Genomic DNA, 21,641 nt, shown 5'->3' on the forward strand with positions numbered 1-21,641 from the left:
AAACATTTGAGAGTTATCAGGATTTTCAATCACATTTCTTCACATTTTTATACCTAGAAACTAAATCAACAGCTTAAACAGCCATGGAAGCACATCTTACTACAGTTGGGAGTAAGAAGACCTGTTCCAAATCAGGAGAGCCTGAGGCAATTTTCCTTACTGCCTGATGGCTTTCCTTTTAGCCTGCGTAGCTAAAAGCCATGCAAAAGGGCAGATTCTCCGACTGCTTACCCATGACACCAACTTAGACTGACTGATCCACCAAAGAAATTCACACACCTGTAGCAGTGCCAGGCCTGGTCAGAGAAGAGGAGAGCTCAGTTCTGTGCTACCTCTGTGCCATGCAGCCCCAGGGCAATTATCACTTCTGTTTGCCCCGCCATGGGATATTGTTTTTCTAGACTCTCTAGGGCTGGGTAGAGTTGTATCTGTGCATCTGTCCCTCTGTAGGATGTATTTGTGCTCATCAAGACTGATCCTCTGTCTTTTCTGAGACTTCAGCCAATGGGCTGCTGTCATGTAAACATTATTAATTGTTCTTACCAAGGTCTGTCTTAAGAGCACCTTGGCCAAAACAGCAGCTATTTGTTTCATTAGGGAGATTCAGATCAGATAAGTTAAAGAAGTGTGATCCTTTGATAGGAGAGCTACTTACCAGGAGAGCAAATATTTTATACCAATAAATGCTATAGGAGACAGAAATATTCACACTGCATACTCCTTAAGTGCATTTGCTCTGCTCCGGGAGGATGGGCTTGTCAGAGGCCAAATCCTCAGCCTTCACATCCAATGTAACACAAGCAAGCAGCTATCCAGAAATAACAGCAGCAGGGGACAGTGGATGTCACATCATAGGCTTTCTTTAATTTGTGTAATGCATACAAACAGACTCAAAAAGGGATCTAACAAAACCACAAGATATGATTTAAAAACACAGGATATTTTCTATGACACTGTCCTTGGCTGTGATTAATCTACCTCAGCTTCACACACCCAGACACAAGGGACATGATGCCCTGGACACAGTTGTGCTCTTTGTCATAGCAGAAAATGTTCTACAATGCCATCCCTGGTCTTGTGACATGGAGGAGAAAGTCAGCATCTGCTTTTCCCCTCTGACATACAACACTTCCTCTCTAACATGCAATTCAGAAGACATATTTTGGTGAAATGTTTCATGTCTTCTGACATCAGGAGATCTCTCTAGAGCAACATGGTTACTGTGACTCACAGCAGTATTGCTAGTCTGAGTCGCTGAGAGAGTCTAGCACTACAGCGGTGATGTATTATAAGTAAACATTTAAGTCCTCAAGGTATAGCAAATATTTTAAAGTCGTATTTTAATGAACATAATTAATTTTATTGCAGATTCTTCTCAGCATCAGGGAGAATTTTATTAGCATATTTTATGTTTTCCTATTTATAAAATTATAGTACTTTGCTTTAAATAAGGATATTTCTTTATTGTTTCCCTGTGTCACATGCAAAATATCTTACAGGAACAGAAGGAAAACATGTTGGGTTTAATATAGTGCCAGTCTATTTTCTGGTAGAGATAAGTCATGGAAAAATGGGATAAAATAAATAGCATTTAACAAGCTTTTCCATTTCCCACAGACGCATTTTCTATTACTATCTGGCAATATTTTTTCTGTTGCTCTTCCTTGAAAGACTCTTTGACTTTTTTCCTTTTCAGTCCCCCATCCCTGAAAGATACAGAAAAGAAACAGCCTTAAACTCACTTCAGGGTCAAGGCAGGAAAACATTACTATATTTAGACTATGTAGTCAAAGCAGTTTCCACTCTTAATGTTGACATCTGTAAGACAATGTTAAGTGATTTATACTGCCAAGACTTACAACACCACAGTGCCCTTCTTTTAACCCAGGATTTAACAGGCAAGTAATTCATTTTCACCTAATACTGCCTGCTGTCTAGATCCACCTGTCAGCTCTGTTTCTATCTACTATATTATTCTAATCATTCTAATGTAATTGTTCAAGTAATAAAAGAACATTTTCTGAAACAGAGTCAGTAAGGGTGGTGGACTACAGTGTAAACAAAGCAGGTTTTAAAGGATTCCATGCTAATATTTCAGAATACAGAGCACCTTTAAAAACAACTCCAGAGGTGTTGCTTCTTACCAAGGAAGCACAGACATTCCTGCCTGAGCAGCAATGACAGCCTTGACTCTGTCAGCAAAGTGAACAGCATCTTCTTCTTCCTGAAAAAAAATATATTAATTAATTGCTTTACTACATAGACATTTTCTCTGTGCCTCACTTAAAAAGATAAGTTTTGTCAAACAGCAGGCAGTAGCCTTGTGGGCCTGACCCACAAGACAAATGTGAGCAGTTCCAGCTGATCCTGGTTTGCCACTATTTGGTGCCAAACATGGGAGGCTCTCTGGTTTCTGGGACAACCTCAAACAACACACAGCCTGAAGTCCCAGGTCTGGCCAGAGCAAGGGATGCATCCTAGATAAATCCAAGACTGTAGTGTTGCTTCCTGGCCTTTTTCCATTAAGTTATCAATAATGATTCAGAACACCTTGTGTAGTAATGCAGACCTCCTTCCAGACAACATTTCACAAGCACTTTCAAAACATACAAAAGTGTAAGAACCTTTTTGACCATCGGTGGCAGGTACCACACATTGCAGACAATAGCCCAGCTGGTCAACACATTAAAAGCATAGGTCATCATGGAATGCTTTGTGCTGTTCCAGAAGGCATCTCCAAAGTGAGGGTCATACTGGAAGACAAGAAGAATAAGCTGCCTTGGTTTAAATTTCATAAATGGCTTTTTTTTTTTTTTTTTTTGGCCACAAAGTCACAATTCAACTTATTAAATAATGGGCAAATCTAATCACACCTCCTGAAAGCAGCAGTAAATTCAGAGTAAAGTTCCAACATTCATTACAAGTTTCTAACAGTTAGCATATACAAGCAATGCCTGACATCAAACTGTGACAGACCTGAAAGATTTACTATAGCAAAAGATTTACTCAAAATATAGCAAAAGATTTACTCAAAATATAAAAACTTGTCATCTATATATGCTGACTACAAAGGTTTCCTTGACAATGCTCACACCAGTTTTAAGAACTTCCATAAGATCAGGCAACATTATAGTGCCAGAAAAAGTAACCAATATTTCCAGATCTAGAGTGACCTGGCTAAAGCTACTCAGAAAGACTTGAAAGAGCCAAGAAAACTGCCCTTATCCTCAGAGCATGTAAGAGCCACAACAGAAACGACATGTTTCCCATACTGCTTAAAACCACAAGTTTCTGTCTCTCAGGGCTTATTCAGTACTTTATGCACACCAAACATATCCCTTTTCAAGGCTTACACATAAACAGCTTCCCTGACGTGAGAAGTGTTTGCAGCCAATTCTTCCATGTTTGGAAAACTGCAGTTACAGTACCTTGATTGCTACTGGATGGATGGTTCCTCCTACCTCAAAGCTTCCCTTCTTAAACATCATTACCGATGTGTTGTTAATGCAGGTGCCTGGTGAGAATTAAAATAGATGAAGGGCTTAATCCACTCTGAGAAAAGTATCAGGAAATTAATCCTAAACTGTCTTAAGGAGACTTAGTTGTTAAAGGAGAAAGTAAGCTTTGGTTCTGGAACATAATCCCAGAGCCTTGTATGTCTTCATTCTGTTATATGCTAAAGCAAATAAACTGTCATAAAACTGTTGTAAAATACTAGAACCTGACCATTAATATCTCACAAGAGCTAATTAATTCTACAAACTAAAAACAAACACCTGACTTCTAAAGACTGGATATAATAAACTTCTATAATAAACTTCACTCCATGGCAAGAAGTGAGAAGAGTAAAAAAATAAATACAGTTGCTTTTTACCTTCTGGGAAAATTAAAATGGGTAACTTGGCCTTATCTGCGATGTGCTCTCTAATTCTGTGGGGAGAAAATAAAATTTCAGTGTATAATTCATATTTATTTTGTCCAAGAATCTAAACATTCATTACCTCTCATATAGGACAAGAAAAACCCCTGCCCAATTGCCTTTTGCCCAGTCAGTTGCCTCATCTGGAATATGTTTTGGTTTCAGGCCTTTATCTCATATCTCTTGATAATTTAAAAAGTAGATTTTCTACAAAGCTGTATGAAGTTCCATTTTTACCAGAGAATGGTGGTACTTGAAGCATGTGAAAATAACTTCCCAGATTCCAGCCATGAATGCAGTCAAACTTTTCTTCAGACTGAAATATATTCCAAATTTCTAGTTTTCATGCTTTCTAGGTTCCCAGCATCAGTTTTACATGTATCTAATGATTCTCCACATTTAGTTAAGTGACAGGCCACTACCTTACTGCATTTGCTGCAACACTTTCAACCACAAATATCAACCACTAAGCAGATTACTGAGACTAAAATCGGTCATTTTCCAAGACAACTGTCTTTCCTACAACTCAAAAGCATGGAGCTCCTCTTCGGCCAGCATTAAAGGACAAAATCAAAACACCATACATCAAAAAAAACCCCACCAAAACAAAACAAAAAACCCAACAACAACAACAACAAAAAAGACAGTGTCAATACTGATGACAAATTACCACACCTCACCAGACAATGAAGCAAACACCTCACTACCTTACTTTTTCCTCACCAGGTGACGGTCTTTCATTTCTGAGCGTTCAAACAAGACATGCTGAGAGGTTTGCATGCAGGATTTTTGAATAAGTCCCATAAGCCCTCCATGTACCTGGCCAACCTGCAAGCCAAAAAGAAACTTCTTACAAAGCAAACACACACACACACACACACACACTCTTAAATGATTAAATTCTAAACACAGCTGCAACCATTTCTAAGCTTATTGACAAATTATACCAATCCCCTTGGTCACAAATGTGCACATGCCTGCCTGCATCTAGTTTTCTGCAGTTCAGAATGTGAGTTTGAATGCTGTCAAATCACAACTGTTCTATGAGGAAGTTCATCCTCTTACCCAATGCTACATCTGTGGAAATCTCAACATTACTGATATTTACCAACTGTCTTGTTCATACCAAGGAATAGCATCCATCACTGGCCAGGATTAGGACATCCAATGGAGATGTGTGGTTGGCTACACAGATGCCTCCTTCCTGTGGTTTGTTTTCCCTGCAATGACAACCATAAAAGTAATTAGCTAATGTTTATTCTCCAGACTACAAGCCTGACAGAGTCTGGATGATCCAAACAGCTTTTAGGATCAAGTTGTACCATCAACAAGTATCCAGGCAGTAATGGAATAAGAATCCTGCTCCAAAACTTGAGATGTTAAAAATTGCAAAAATCAAATTCCAGACTAATAAAGGGCAAGGTGGCAAGACTCACCTGTTATGGAAATGAACAAGGCCACTCAGACATCGGACACCTAAAGTGGCACATATCATCTGGACCTGGTTGCTCAGCCAGCCTTTAACTCTAAAAGAAATGAAGCCATAGATACATTTCGAGTTCTATGGAGTCACACATGCAATGTAGACTCTCTGAGTTATCCCAAATTGCTGTAATTACGAAGACTATACCAAGGCTCACTCTGCATGTCTGCTTTCAGATGCCATTGCCATAACTTTCTCTCACAACAATCTATAATTTTACAGGAGAGAAAAAGTCACCCCATGATAGTCCACATCAATCCTCTGGACCTCAGCAGAGTGTTCCAACTACTAGTTCAAATCCTTAAAGAAATACAGAAGAAATTGAAAGAGCTCTCAGCAAACACCTACCTGCCATTTGGAAACCGTCCTACTACAGTAGTGGCCAACACCAGCAACAGGATACTGAAAACAGACAAGCAGATGCTACAAAGTAAAACAATCTTAATTAAATGTCAAGAAGCAAAACTGGAGGAGTAAGCAAGAAGGTATTCTTATTTGGCTCCTTGATCCACTTCACAATGCTTCCTTCAAGCATTAATAACATCTAACTAGCAAGAAACTACTAGCTACAGCACACAAACCTCTTAATCCAGCTTTGCTGAATTTTAAAAGCAAATCAATTACTAATAAAACATATGGAACATGAGAAATTTACTTTTTTTTTTTTTTTGTAGGGATATTTGAGTTTAGATGGCTTCTTGGAAAGGTCATGCCATGTTCTCTTTCCTTCACTAGCCAATAGGATATTATTTCACAAATTTTGTAAAAAGTACCATGAAATACGATCCCAGCAAACCCCGTCTGGCTCACCGGAAAGGCAGCAGGAGGCAATACCGAATTAGGATGCCAGTGATCCACACAGCAGCCAGTTTCCAGCTGACATGGTGCAGGTTGGCATTGGTTCTGCTGAGGAGATTCCAGGACAGTAGCTCCTCAGAGGAGAACCGTCGAGTGACTTCATCTTCTGCAACTGCCTCACAGCCCTTCTTGGAGAAGTACATGACATCAGCAAGGCTGAAACATCCTTGGCACCAGCCAACAACCTCCTTTTCCATGGGAGTCTCATCTCTCTGGATGATCCCTGCATGAGGAAATGAGCCTTCCTTCCACATAGTGAAATGAACAACATGAATTCCAAAGAGAATATCAAGAAATACATATGCCTTTTAGAAACAGCTCTCCTACTCAAGTATGATAATGCATTGCTATGCCTCATCTATGTACTGACAGTCCATTCCACAAGTTACTTCTCTAATCCTATGCCATATACACCCCTAAGTTGCTGAGGAAGTAGAAAAGGATTCTGATCAAGCTGCAAATAAAACCTTGAGTACAACACCGACTTCATTATTGTTTACCAAATAACATAGGCACTCACATCTAGAAGTGTCACCTATACACTGCCGAGACAGCAGATCCCTCCTGGTGCCTTGACTCAAATTCAGGCAGAGTTTGTACGATCGTTCTTGCTGATGTTGATTAACTTTATTGTTTCCCAGCTGTAAAAACAACTTCCTTAGCAATTTTTTTTCTTGGAACCTTCTATCTCCCCCCATCCATTCTCTGTTAAGAGTCACTTCCCTACCAAAAAACTTGAAAGTGCCTGGATTTCCCCCCCGCCCAGACATACAAAGCATTACACAGACACATTGTGCAGGAAGAAAGACAACACATTCTTGCTCTGCTATTTGTAAAATCACACCCCATCGTACAGCCATGCAGCAAGTCTCAGATATCTGCTGAGGTCACTCTGACCAGATTCTTATCTGGCTGGTTACAGTGATTAAAATTCTCTTGGTTCATACCAGATAACACTTGACACTTGGCTTTTTTGTTTGCCCCACCCCCACCACCTCTTTTTTTTTTTTCTTTTTTTGTGATGGGGTGTATTGGATGACATTAAATACACATTATAAAAACACACTTCATTTATCTTGATCAACCTACCTCCCCCTGATCAGAATCACAAAACTTTCCTCCATCTGCACTTCAGTAAAACCTTCAACTCCCAGGAAATCATCAGACCAGAAAATTATTAGCTGACAAATCAAGCAGCCTACATGACTAATCACTAAAAATGGCACTACAAATAACAGGATAACGATGAGAGCTTAACTCTTCGGTCAAAGAAGGAAGGAAAAATAGTTGGGGAAAAAAACATTTGGATTTTATCCTCATGTCTAGAAAAGAGTGCAAATTGTATCTGTGATCCATGGGATGCTGTAACTCTTATCCAGAGCCTGGATTTTTTTGCATACTAGGAGTTACAAGAAGCAAAAGATAACTATGCAGAGCCACGTCAAGCACAAAGAACACTAATTTATCCCAATCCTGTAAAGAGAGAGCTGATGGAGCCAGAAAACAAAAAACACTTATGAAAACAGGGATGCTTCCCAAATGCTTATCAGCAATGTCTTTCTATACCCTCACTAGTCTCTAATTCCTTTTATTCACAAAACTCAGAGATTATATTTTTTATAACATGCTTATGTAGGTTTTTAGCTTCAATGGATATTTGCTCATCAAACTGCTTTCTTACTTAGAAATAGCTGCCTTTCTTACTGTTAAATAGCTGCCTTTGTACACAATAAATAGTGCTGTGTCCCCTTCATCCAGAGATCTTACCAGTGGAGATTAAATTTTCAAGTGCCATCGCCCTCTGCTTTTTCACTCCCTCCTCAATCTGCAGGGTGGTCCACTGTTCCCAAAACAAGAAAAGTAGATGTTGATGGTTTTCATTTCATCATTTCCAGACATTCTGCAATTACCTCAGGTGAATTGTCTGAGCCTCTTTCACCCCTGCCAGGTCTAGATTTTCATTTTTCAAATTCAGCCTGAAGGGTGCCCTGCAGACCTCCTGTTTAATTTGTTACATAGACTACCTTTTGCCATTTCCAGGGAAAATTGTTTGGCTTAAACTTCTTATCAGGACACAGGAGTTATTTTTTGTTCTGGAGTTGTTTTTTTCCTGGGGGTCCAACAAATTACTGAGCTACCTATGAGACTCTGTAGGATCCAATGTGTCCAAAACTCTCTCTTCTTCACTTAGCTTCAGGCAATAGGACTACACAAAATAATATCACTGACATTAGAGATATGCCAGAAAAATAGAGCTAAAAATTGATTTTAAAGAATAAAAGAGATTAACTCATTTTGAGGGCATTCAAGTGGTCTCTGTTGACAGAAAACAGAGCTGGCAACATTTTGTATCAACAATATTTCAGAAGGTAGCAGCTGTGGTAACAAGCTTTTACCCTTGCCTGTACTAAATTTTTTTGAGCTAAACCGGTTCTTCTCCTTGTGTAGAGCATCATAAAACTCTCCATTAGCAAAATCAAACATAAAATATGGCTGATTTTTGAAGTTTTCCTGGTTTTGAATGTTTTCATCATACATACATAGACATATAAATAGTAGCTCCCATGAGTTCTAAAATCTGGCTGTATTTATGTCAAGGTACCTGCTCTAACAAAAGGCATAGGACGCTTGAGTGTAGGCTCTGCTCATTATTAAAGGCTCAGTGACCCACTCAATTTATGCCTTCACCTGCTATTAAGGGTTCCCATCTACAATAGATGAGAATAATCCATCTGCTTCATATAAACTCTTGCTAAATACTGTATTTCCCTCCAGCTGACATGTGCAGACACCACAAAGCTGATCTCAAACAGTCTTCACTACATTACAACATGTCTCATGTGCAAATACCAACCAGCTTTTTGCCACCCTTAAGTTTTGCATGCTCTTTCTGTAGCTATCAAAGTTTCCAAGTCCGTAACAAAATGGACACTTTGCCTTGACATAACTAGGATATTTTAGTTACTCATAGCTGATAGTTTGTTTTTTTTTACCAGCCATCATAAAAGAAAAGAAAAAAGTGAAGTCAGAATAGGCTTTGATGTAGTATTTTAAACTCCACCTTCTTTAATAATTTAAAACCTTCTTTAATAAAGCCATAAAGCAAACAACCTCCCCAAAAAAGAAATTAAAAACCCTGCACCACAGCATCATCTTGTCTATACTTCCCAATTATCCTCCTGAAAAGGTCAACAGGTACATCATCTCTCAATCTTTTGCAACACATGGAGAGTCATTCAGAATGGCAGAGCCAGGGGATGTCATGAAAACAGCAGCCCACACACTAAGAAATGAAAGAACATACAGAACAGGTACAGGAATGTTGCAAAAGAGAGTAAGGCAGACATGGCAAATTTAACCTCTTTACAAAATACTGCTGGTCCTCATCCCTTCCCCAACATCCTTTAGGATAGTTGCATGGCATGAGGGAGGAAAAAAGTATAAAACATAAAATATTTGAGACTGACAAATAAAGCCTTCTGCCTTAGTCTCTGCTTTCCCGTTTCCTGTCTACCACACTTATCTTGCCTATCATTGTCCTCCTACATAAAAAGCACCTGTCAGCTGGCCAGGACTGCCTGAAATGAGCTTGCTCATACTGCCCTGAAGGATCTGGAATATCTCCAGGAGGCTGGCTTTTGATTCCCAGATAGAAAAAGGGTGACAGTCACTAACCAAGCTGACTCCAAAAATATACGTTAACTAATATAAATAAGCAAGACAAGTCAAAACCCACAAAAATGTATAAAGCTTACCAGTAAATTATAAAATCTTGCCTCCTAGCACAGAAAAAGAGTGAGGCAAAAGTGGCAGACTTAAACTAAATAGTCAAGGCTACAAAGGCAGTGTCCCAGAAAGATGAAGAAGAGCTTTCAAAGGCTGAACAGTTACACAGGGCTCATTAGCTTGAAAAAGAGCTGGCTGGGATGGCTGAGACAGGCATCTACAAAGTCTGGACTGTCACAGACCAGGTGCTTAAGGAGCAGTTTTCCATTTTCTCTTCTACTACAAGAACTGAGCTTTACCCTGGGAAAGCTTTGGGCAGAGTATGTGAGCAAAAAAAAAAAAAAAAGCAATAGATTTCCACAAACCATCATGGGACATGAAATTCTCCTAACTCATGGCTTGAAGAACAAGCAGTGAGGAGAAAATACAGCTGTAGAGTCACCCAAGTCTTAGGCTTTCAATCCAGCCATTGAATTGACAAGGGTCAAAGCCATCTGTCTGGGTCAAACTCTGGACTAACTAACTCTGCAGTGGCTACTGTGTTGTTCTGCCTTTGGTGGCATCTGTATGTATAATTTGTTTTCCAAAATGAAATAAGGCTTTGTGATCGCCTTTGCATTGCACAGTATTGAGACAGAGCTGTCACGCTGGTCTTTGTTGCAAAACAGTAATGAAAGGATGTTTTAAATACCTTACAAAAAAACCTCCACAGATGTTGCAACTAACACAGAATTTAAGTATTAAATGTAGCAACTTCATTCCTACATCTGCTGACTGAACGAGAACTCAGATGTTGCGTTTTCCCTCACTCCCATGTCTGAAGTGATGAGGACACAAGTCCAAACACCCAACGGTTGATCCCATCTGGAATACTGAATACTTGACAGCTTAACTCCAACAGTCCAACAGTCATTTGTTTGAGCTTCTTGTAATTACATTGTAAACAAAATGACGGTGCCCAATAATTCTTTATGTTAATTACTGTCTTCACAGGACATGACATGAAATAAAATGTGGACTGTTCATTTCCTGAAATCTCATATTTTGCAGGATTTTTCCTCTCTTTTTGCTTTTGTATTGAGTACAGCTCAATACTCCATCTTTCCATACTAAGTAATTCAGTTTTGCTTCTCTTCCCATATTTTACTACCTCTCCTCCCATATTCCCATGAAAGGTTTTTCTAATCACTCATTACATGAACTTTTCTCAATATTTTCCTCATCTGTGGCAAAGGCTTTGGGGCAATTCCTTCATGTAAAGTCTTCCACTACAGTGGCAAAGAGAAGGTTGGTAGGTTTTCAGCATGAACTAAAATTACCATCTGAGGTCAAGCAGTTGTGACCTCTTCACACAACAGTGGTTTCTGCCTGGCATTATTTCCCCTTGCCCATCACAAACACGAACACCGATCAAATGGTGTGAGTGTTACACTCAGTGTCTGAGAAGATGTGACTGTCCACCCTTAGGCTGTGAAAAGGACTCACAAATCCTGGCTGCTCCATGAGGAGTGATGAAATGGGTTGAGAAGGGTTTGTTTGGGATAAAAGCACAGATATAATTTGTTTGGGTTTTGATGGAGAGGCCAGCTAAGGATAATCACGTATTTAAAAGCACAGCAGTGCAATTTTTCACCAGCTGAAGTGTCTGCAACATCTACCATACTCCAGTGGGAGTTCACAGCATACTAGCTACCTGCATATACAAGTGACCTCTCCATGCAAAAACTACTCACAATTTTTAGCTGGCTGATTTCTTTTTCTGTAGAAGCAACAATGCTCCAGTTTCATACAGAAGTTCAGATCTTGTAGAACTCCACAACATTTCTTGGCAAATAGAGCTACAGCTGCTTAATTTGTTTCTTTGACTCTTCACAGGGCTCTGAGAACATGGCATAGATTTTATCCTAGCAAATGCATCTTCTTTTGCAATCACTGCAGTAACATTCCTGGAACAGCTTTGCTACTATCCTCATCTCCAACAAACCCCAGGATGGACAAAGCTCAGAGAAAAGACATTATTTACAAATAAAAGTTTAGAAGCATATGTGAAAGAATAACCCTAACAAAACCCAAACCACGTTCACCTTTATAATTTCCAGAAATACTTGAAGAATAATTTAAGGGTAAAAATAAGAAGAATTATGGGCTAAGATATATGCAATTGAGAAATTACTGTATTGGAGGTCTTTTGCTATTATATTATCCATATGTCCTCAAAAAAAAAAAAAAAAACCAACCCAAAACCAAAAACAACAAAAAAGCCAAACAAAAACCCAACCACAAAAAGCACCTGCAAACAAAAACAGTCACCTCAAATTTTCAAACCTTGAATCTTGCCTTTATAAAATTATTTCTTTTCTTTCTAAAATAACAAGTATCTAGATTCCTTGATGGAAAAGCAGCAGAAGGTAAAAACTATTTCCATGCATGATTACATCTTTCCCGTTTATTCCAATCACCACTCACAGTGCTATAACACTTCAGTGAAGTCAAGAAATCAAAGTGACTTATCTCATCATATGCCACCATTACTCATTGCTTAGTGATAGATCTGAAAACTTGAGTTTTATTCTGAAACACCTTTTTTGCTCCCAACAAATTAAGTAAGGTCTAAAGATACACTTTCTTTGAAAACAAATCTTAAAAAAAATTATTTTTTTTTTTACTTTGAAGTCCTTGATTTCAGTCTCCACTCTTCTAATTTTCTCAAGTTGCCAAACATGGAGGAAAATAAAACATGCTCAACTGAAACAGATATAAAGAAACTCCTCGGGTGAGAAGTTTTCTATTAATTTTGCTGGCCTATGTAACAGACTAAGACAAATGCAACCAAGGGAGTGACCAGCCATAGTGCTTAAGGTTGGATTTTTGCTGAAGCATCACCCAGTTGTTTGGCACTTCCTCAAGCAGTGATATTCCTGAAATATAGTCAGTAGTGTGCTAATACGTGACTAAGCATCTTCAGCATTTCCAGCTCAGCTCTCTGGGAAGGCATCCGGTTTCACCATTCCAGAGGACAACAGGAACCACAGATGGTCTCTGTGCATTATCCCATTAGCAATATCGCAAGAACACAACATCACAGCTAGAAACCTGTCATCACCTCTCCAGGGTTTCAATGTCAGGTTTTTCATATCTCAAACAAGCCTGCCTTAAAGCTGACTTATCCCAAGCAGCAATTTTGGCTGTATTCTGGTGAAAAAGCCCCAGGACTCCAAGAATAGGCCCAGCAATTCCATGCACAAGCTTTAACCCAGAGTTTTCCAGTCCTACCCTTTCTTCTAAAAAGCCTAGGGGGCCACATTACAAGCAAAGGGGACCTAACACCCCCTCCATTCTTTCTCCCTCCCATTTTCCACCAAGATAGCTCTTAACTACTTTTGTGGCACAATGAGAAGCATTTAACAGTACTTCAAAGAAAACCATTTGAATTAATTGTAAGATGAAAACAGCGGAAACTCCTTTTTTGCCCACAGGACAATTAGGGAACAACTTTGAACAAAGAACAAAATGAGCCAGCCTAAATAGCAGTGCATGGAGTTGTGCTGTTCCCATTATTAGCCGCTGTGGCAACAGGGAACTAGACACAAAACGCTATAGCTGATCACATAACAATTAACTTTTTTATTTTTCAGTACCTTGATCCTCCACATTGTGAGCCCGGAATTATCACTCATAACCTGTTACAAAAACTGGGGAGAGAAAAATACTTCAAGTGCTTTACCAAAGAGAAGTGCCTTCCTACACAAAACACACACTGAGTGGGTCAAACATCTTTGGAGTTGGGAAATGCACAGGGAAGAAAAAAAACAAACCAGAAATTATTTTGATGCCCACCAACTGCAGCAGTGAAGTTGTCTAAAGAGAGGTTTGATATAAGAGTAGCTCTTAATTACGGTAAGGATAAGAATTTCATTAGCATACCACTGTCTGATTAAAAAATATTTCACATATAAAGGCCAGTATTACATATAGCCACTGCTGACATCAGTATCAGAAAAAAAATAAGTAACCCCTAAATTTTGCAGTCATCTGCACTATGCTAAATGATGTTCATACAGCTGAAGACAGATACTGCTTAAGAGCTCCTAATCAGTATTAAAACAAACAAACAAACCCCCAAACAACAACAAACAAAAGAGACATAAGAAGGATAAAAGACAGAATTAGCAAGGTAAGATGGTCGTGATATTAACTGTTTCACACTGTTACAGACATATTCTACTGCAAAACAGATTACTCCAAGGGCTTAATAATAAAAGCAAAAATAATAGTAACATGTTTTCTGCCACAAGTAGAAAGTATATTCACAGAAAGCAGGTTTATGCCAAAAGCACAAAGTCAATCTACTGGAAAATGGAAATGCTTTACTGTTCAATATGATGAATTCATAGCAACTTCTTCTGGCTAATAATGGATATCAAAAGCCAAACTAAATGGGATTCTGGCTTACAAAAAGCCCCAGAAATCTTTTATTGATAGAAGCAGGATCAGAATCTTAGCCATTATCTGTTTATCTCTAGAAAAATTACACTTTTAGAAGGCTGCACACAGATTCCTTTAAGTCTTGTATAGCAGAACTTGTAACTACTGGATCCCCCAGATTTATAACTGGGTGAAGTAAACACACAGAGTCAGTGTTCTTACCTGGAATATTAATTCCATGCAATTAAAACAATCCAAATAAAACCACTGAAACTTATATATATCTAAAAGACACGTTTTTATTAATTAACAACTCCCACAAACTAATAGATCTTTTTCTTTATACTTGACTTGTCATGAGTATTCTACTTGCATGAAGCATTCTAACAAGCATGAACTAGAAGAAAATACCATGTAATCTCTACTTTAGCCCCAAAAAACCTCAAACCAGTAGCAGATGATAAGCCAGCACATAACTACATATCATTAAAGATACCCCTCAAAAGACTATCATATAAAATAAAGCTGCAAATAACACATACAAGTTATTGGATTTTGTTTTCTGCTGACTTTTATGACATTTCTATCAAATGCACAGATTTTTATTTTTTATTAAATATGTCCTGTAGCAAACACATACCTTTTGAACCCACTTCTCAACTTACCTCTAACATTTTAATCACAATTTTCACATAGAAATGAGAAATCCCCAGTGACACTCGAAATATAGAAGGCAACAAAACTAATGCCACAAACAAAATCATCCATATAGACAAAATCTTGCCTTCTGCAAGGCCATGACCTTCTCTATTTTCTTCCATGTTTGCCCCTCCAAAATGCCAACCAGCTGCCTTTCTGAGAATATATGCTCATCTGTAGTGGAGAATCTAGCAAGCTTCAAGAGACAAAGGCAAAGAAAAATTACACATTCTAAGAGCCAAAGCTGTCTCTAGGAGAAGGCTGTTGCTCACTGAAGACTGACACTACTGACTACTGACACTCTCAATGATAAAGTAATTTCTACCCTTTGTCCCGCCCTAACTCCACCCACTTCCTTGTAATTGATAAGCATTTTCTCACCAGGGGAGAAGAAAGAAAAAACATGGTAAGTAATAATATACATTAGATAATTAGATGCTGCCAATAAGGAACCTTGTCAATGTGACAACTGGTTTTCACAAGGTGTCCTGCCAATAAATTACAGTACAGAACTAGCTGGGTGTGTTTTTCAGACTGCCTAAAATCTTCTCTTATTGATACACATGAAGCATTTCTCCAACTGATGTTTGCACAAATCTGTGACTTATTCATTCAGATTTTCTATTTCCTGGTGAGATAACTGCCTTGTTTTGGTATTTGAACAAATGAATGAAAGAGAAGCTTGAGGTGCAAGTCAGGCTTTTTCTATTTCATTTTATTTTTTAATAATACATTTGAAATGAAGATGCAAGTTTCAGCAGGCAAGGACTGACAAGACAATAAACCTGCTCCCTCCACTCCATCTCTATCAGAAATTCGCCAAAAAAGCCTGTATTACAGGGTTACAAAATACACTGTGGTGAAGTAACAAGCCATCTATCTTCACACATATTCAACTACAGAATTGAAATGCAATAGATAATCCTGTTTCGCCTTCTAGCCTATCAAATTTCAATAATTTAATTCTGTATTTTTTAGAAAATACCCAGCTCAACCCCTTACAGCCACCCTTCTCCTGCCTTTTTGCACCATATATCATCACAGATGATATAAAAGTGAATAACCCTAGAACCTCAGGGGAGCCCACCAGTTTCTCATTTACAGCCTTCCCACAAAGCAAATTAACCAGCCTTGGTGGAAGGAGTATTTAGGGCACAACTTCCAAGACAGTGACATGCTGGTCCACAAATATTTCCCTTTGCCAATACATTGGTGTGTTTGTCTGAAGCTGGGCTGTCCTTTTAAAATATTCCCATCCCCAAGCACCATTGCTTGGTTTGTGTTGTGAAGCAGCTTATTGTGTTGTGAAGCAACTTAGATTCCTTATAAATGGAAGCAGCTGCAAAGATCCTGTGTAAAATGTGCATCCAACACTGTCCAGGCAGTAAGAGAAGCAGAGATGTCAGAGGGGGCTGCACCACCTCTAATTTACACCACACACCCAGGCACAGCACACAGACTCCTGACTCTCACAAGCCCGTGTGAATCCGTGGCGTGCTTCTTGTACCACATCGTAGAGTCGAGCAGCTTCTGTACCTTCAGATTAGCTGCTGCATGACATCCCTCAGGTCTTTCAAATGACATTGCAATCTTTTCCAGCAATATAACTTCTCTTTTGCATCTTTTCCTTATTTAGTTTCCTCACCTTTCTCTCCCCTTTTTGGCCGCCTTCTGAGCCTTCTGTATCCTCTACAAAACCTCACTGGTTTGTTTCTTAAGTGTTTCTGCCTTCACAATGCTCTTTCTCTCAGTGACAACGTTAAGCCTCTCACTCTCCACCCTGCTGCTGCCAGGTACACCATTAACCACTATTTCTTACCTGCCCTGCCAACAGGCTCCTTTAGGAACAATGCTCCATTGTAAAACAGCTTCGGTCACCCATTTCTCTTTAGCTGCTATTCCTTCTTCTCCTTTCTGGTCTCTTCCTCAAGTGGCTTGCCCACCTAACACACATTCCCTAGCGGGGCCTGTGGAGAGCTGGAGGAGAGGGCATTGATCCACCTGGCAGCACCTGTGAACAGCTGCCATCAGCCTCGGCACAGGGGATCGGCATGCACTGAGCCTAAGTGCTAAAAACCCCGTGGGCGGGAGGGTGGAGGTAATTTCTGGGACCTGATTTGGGGCAGAAAAGGGGGGCAAAATGAAGTATTGCAAGGAACAGGAAGATGTGGCGACCCACTTGGTGGGATGCCTCAGCAGCAAGTCTCGGCACACACGAGACAGATAATTTCTTAAAAGCATAGAGGGAAAGACAGACTTGCCTAGCCTGGGTGGGAGGAAGACGTTTCCTCTCCTGGATAAGGTAGAGTTGGTTTTCATTCTGTGAAACCATATAAAGAAAGAACTGAAGAGTTTCTATTTGCCTCTCTATTGGGGTGCCAAATCTCTCTCTATCCAGCCCAAAGGTACTATGAGATCCATATGGCCAAGGCTCTTCTTACAATTATTCTATGCTTTATCCACTTTGTCCCTCCTGAAATAATGAAAACCATTTCAAAGTCCTTACTACTCTGTTACCATTGATGTCACGTGGTTTGGAGAGAAAAATAAGCAAACACACAAACAAAAAACCTGCACCTCAACAACTCAGATTGGGAATGACACCAAAATCAAGCAGATTCTGCATGCCTACCTAGTAACAGTATGGAATAAAAATTGTAATTCAATGGAAAATTGTCCCAAAACCCACTAAGGAATAAATCTGAGTACTAGAACTTGTCCAATCATGACCAACCAGTTTAATTTTGTTAAATTTCTGCCAAAAATGGGTGCTGAAGTTTCTAAAGCATCCTTCTGCTCTTGAGACCATAAGCATAAAAATAACTGAGACATGATGGTCTAAGCACTGTATGTCTTAACTCAAAAAAACTTCAGACTGCTATAGAAGTGAAGATGGATTTGAATTTCATCTCTGCCCTGAATGAAGGCAAGGAAATTGTTCATGATGTGAAGAAGAAAAGAAATTCTTTATTTCTTCAGGCAATTCATAACATAGTTTCCTATTTTTGGTCAGAAATTTGGCATAGCTTTTTGCACCCCATCACAATAATTGATGATGATGTTGTTGTTATTATTTCAGAAGAGCCATGAAATGTCATTTTTGTCAAATTCCAATATGAATAGATATGCATCCAACACTAAACTGAGTAACTACAGTTTGTAATGTGACTACGTAAATTTCCTCAGCAAAATAATTTCTTTCAGAATTAGTTCTGCTATCCACTCACTAAACAGAGATTCTGCATGTCATTCTTCTGCCCCTTTTGTCCCTTTACCAAGAGCTAGCCTGCTGCAACCACATCAGTTTAGAAGCTGTGAGAGAGGCTTTATCCAGAAGAGAGAAAGTATTGCAAGTCATGCAAATAAACATGCAGCAACAGAATGTAGCACTGATTTGTACGGTCCAGTAAATAACAGGTGATGAATTTATACCAAATAACAACAAGCACTTTTTTATGATGAAGTACCCCATATGTTAGGAAAAGCCACCAGAAAACATGCAAAACTCTCTGTCCATTTGGAAGAATGGAACCCAACTTAGAACAAAGCAATGTGGGTGACACAGGAGGAAACCAAGAGCAAAGCTCCCTTTAATGTAATGAATCTCAAATTGACACCCACAAGCATAACAAATTCACTTGAAACAATTCCTGGTCTCCTAGGGAAATGACAAGGAGATAGAATGGGCATTAGCTGCCTACTCCAGGTTCTAGATCCCTTGAGGTCATTCTACTAATTTCATATTGCAAAACATTGCCTATTGCCTAACTGCCAGTTGTCGGAGGGAACTGGAATTACGACCCATTTATTTTTCCAGTGCAAGAAGAAGCAAACACAGCACTGACCTGTGTCTATTTGTAGTGCCTCACATGGAAGGGTTAAATCAGGTATAAACAGCCCTTTCCTGCACAGCAGTCAGCTTTTAAGCAGGTTCAAGTACACTGTGAACAGATTAAAAAGTGCAGTGGGAAGTGATAGCTTTCACAGCCTGGAAATAACACTTGCCATGGTCTTCAAAAAGAAGGAATCACACAGTCATAGAAATTTTGGCAACCATTCTTTCCAAGTATGCTTCCTTCCTGTCGAACACTAACCATTCCAGTGACTCCAAAGGGATGTCAGGGAAGAGTTTTCAGCCTACCTTTCTTGTAACGCCTTTCTTATCAGACTACCCAAACATCACATGTCCCCAGCAGATCCTGCTCCAAAGCAGCACTGGCACATCAGCTTCTGCCAGGTGGTGCTTCAGATGCTGAAGTAACACACTCCATAAGGATTAACAAAGAGGTATTTCTACCTGAGGCAAATGACAATGATCATGACTGTCAATCAAGGTCAACCTTCTATCACTTGCTCCTTTTTTTAGGAAATATGCAGGGTATAATTTTTACCTTTTGGAGTAGCAACATTGTCCAAAGCTGTTGGCAGCCAGTATACAGAAGTACATTCTGACATTGCCAGGATGGGAAGGCAATGGGAAGATGGTATTATTGCTAAAATTATTCTTCTGACACCAGTTGTAGGGCTCCCTGGTATTTCTCTGTGAGTTTTGCCATGCTACAAAGCATACTGACCTATTTAGAAAAGCCTTGTAAGTCGATGACATAGAATCAGACAGCAAACATGGGCTGATTTACCAGCATCACTTAACATCCAAGGATACCAGGATCATGTTTTTCAGGATAAGAAAGTGTTCAAACAGGACTGATCAGAACATTCTACACCCCAGTTATTCTGCTGAGTGTACCCAGAATGAAAACTACTAAAAACATCTCTTTTTTTTCAACTAAACTTTAACCATCTATAACAACAACAAAAAGCCTTTATTAGTTTTGCTTATGTCTTCTCAATGTTTCAACCCCTCATTTATCAAACTCCTTACCTGATTGCTACTCAAGGATGAAATAATCTCTGCTACTTTTGTTTTGATATTTATCAAGACTGAGGTTCATGCTTTACATGTGGAAAATTCTCCAAAAGGCCAGAATAACCTTAGAGGTCACCTATTGCATAGGAAGCAGTGTCAGGTGCAATATTTAGTAAAGGAAAACACACTGTCTTCTTGCATTGAAGTGCAAATATGTGCTCCTCTGCATTCTCACTCTGAGCTATGTCTGCTACTCTTTAGGTCTCTATAGATTCCATCCATGCCACCAAACAGAGGCCTGTTTATATCTGACCACAGTAAGATTGCGCTAGTTATGCTTTATCTTTGGCCACCAACAGACAACTTATGAAAACACTGAAGAAGTATCTGTAACTACTGTATCGCTCTTTAGGATGACTGTAACACATTTAGCTCTGACTACAGAAGCATTATTGTTTCCATACAAGATAAATTCAAGAATTACAGAAAGTAATTTGTTGTATCCTATTGCTTACAACAGGCTTGAGTCTTTGTATCTCAAAACAGGGAAATCCACTACTGTTCTGATTACATTTGCTTGCCTCAGCAATTTATAAATGCCCACAGATGTGTAGGCATTGCATGGCTGTCAACACCTATATATATAGTACATATAAATCTTGTATATGGTTTGTATCATTGACACTGAATGCAATAAATTAATTTGTCAATGCCTAGCACTTATTGCACTGATTAAATGCAAACAATTTTCTCCCAGCTCTGGCTTAGGAGTGATGGCAAGCACAACACAGTGTCCTTTGGGATAATTCCTGAACTGAGTGAGCATTTTGTGTCTACTTTCAATGTTTTCTCCCCAAACAGCTATAGAAGCTTGTCATATCATCTGTTCTTGTTGCCTCTACCACAGCAACATATGACGGAATTCCATAATGGAATAATTTGTTGTAATATATCCCTTTAGATGTGTTGTACTTGTTACCCGTTTGTTTAATATCACATGGTCTGCGTGGCAAGAAATGCATCCTATCTCTTCCCCATCAACCTTGCCCACCATTCTTTACTATCCAGAGACTTGTCATCCCCTTATTCAGAGAACTAGATCATTTATGACTGTGTTGAGAAATGAAAGTCTTACCTGGTCTCACTCTCTCTACTGTAACAATAGTTAAGAATCACAACAATTTTCCCTTCTAAATACTAGCATCATTCACATATATTTCAAATAATACTTTAAGAAATTTATTTAAATATAAATATGTCAGAACTCCTTCTAAATCTTGCAAAAAAAAAATTAGGGGGAAAAGAAACTGCACTGAATATATTAATTTTACACGCAACCTAAAAAAATATGTGTGAGACCTAAAAAGCATGGAAATACCTCTTGAAAGACCACAGGTCCATACATCCTATTTCAAAAGTCAGAAAGTTAACGTCTAAGGCTAAGATTGTGCTTACCTATAGCCCTGATGAGTGATGAAGTCAAACACTTGTTCTCCTGAAGTAAAGGAGTAAAACCCCTGCGGCCTTTAGACCAGATCTCTGGTCACATTTCAAAGAATGTTGTCACTTGTAGCTCTCTCTTCCTGAAATTGTTTTCTAGGATTTTCTTCTGGCTGATATATCAGGAACACCTGCTATAATGGGAAAAAAATATTAGTACAAGT

The 21,641-nt window shown here is 39.0% G+C and overlaps 1 protein-coding gene across 2 annotated transcripts; it reads right to left on the minus strand.

Annotated features, from left to right (window-relative positions):
• Window positions 1-845: 845 nt before the first annotated feature.
• LOC119700862 (glycerol-3-phosphate acyltransferase 3-like) lies at window positions 846-21,639 on the minus strand. 2 transcript variants are annotated; one of them, XM_038136544.1, is made up of 12 exons: window positions 21,433-21,639; window positions 8,028-8,100; window positions 6,213-6,483; window positions 5,751-5,825; window positions 5,356-5,445; window positions 5,046-5,139; window positions 4,632-4,747; window positions 3,875-3,930; window positions 3,429-3,514; window positions 2,625-2,753; window positions 2,145-2,224; window positions 846-1,706 (listed from the first exon to the last, which is right to left on the minus strand). In XM_038136544.1, exons 2-12 carry the CDS (start codon window positions 8,053-8,055, stop codon window positions 1,592-1,594), a joined length of 1,140 nt encoding a protein of 379 aa, XP_037992472.1. In that variant the 5' UTR covers window positions 8,056-8,100; window positions 21,433-21,639; the 3' UTR covers window positions 846-1,591. The 2 variants fall into 2 exon arrangements, with proteins under 2 accessions (XP_037992472.1, XP_037992471.1); XM_038136543.1 differs by lacking the exon at window positions 21,433-21,639 and adding an exon at window positions 15,077-15,387.
• Window positions 21,640-21,641: the final 2 nt, after the last annotated feature.

The sequence above is a fragment of the Motacilla alba genome, chromosome 4, assembly GCF_015832195.1.
Source record: "Motacilla alba alba isolate MOTALB_02 chromosome 4, Motacilla_alba_V1.0_pri, whole genome shotgun sequence".
Classification (NCBI taxonomy): domain Eukaryota; kingdom Metazoa; phylum Chordata; class Aves; order Passeriformes; family Motacillidae; genus Motacilla; species Motacilla alba.

What these genes read in the sequence shown, in the direction of transcription:
- LOC119700862 (XM_038136543.1), bottom strand. Translation starts at nt 15,232, where the DNA reads ATGGAAGAAAATAGAGAAGGTCATGGCCTTGCAGAAGGCAAGATTTTG. An exon ending in TTGTGATTAAAATGTTAGAG is followed by an intron (nt 8,101 to 15,076) that starts GTAAGTTGAGAA and finishes TTTTGGGAACAG; the next exon opens with TGGACCACCCTGCAGATTGA. An exon ending in TCCATCCAGTAGCAATCAAG is followed by an intron (nt 2,754 to 3,428) that starts GTACTGTAACTG and finishes CTTGTCTTCCAG; the next exon opens with TATGACCCTCACTTTGGAGA.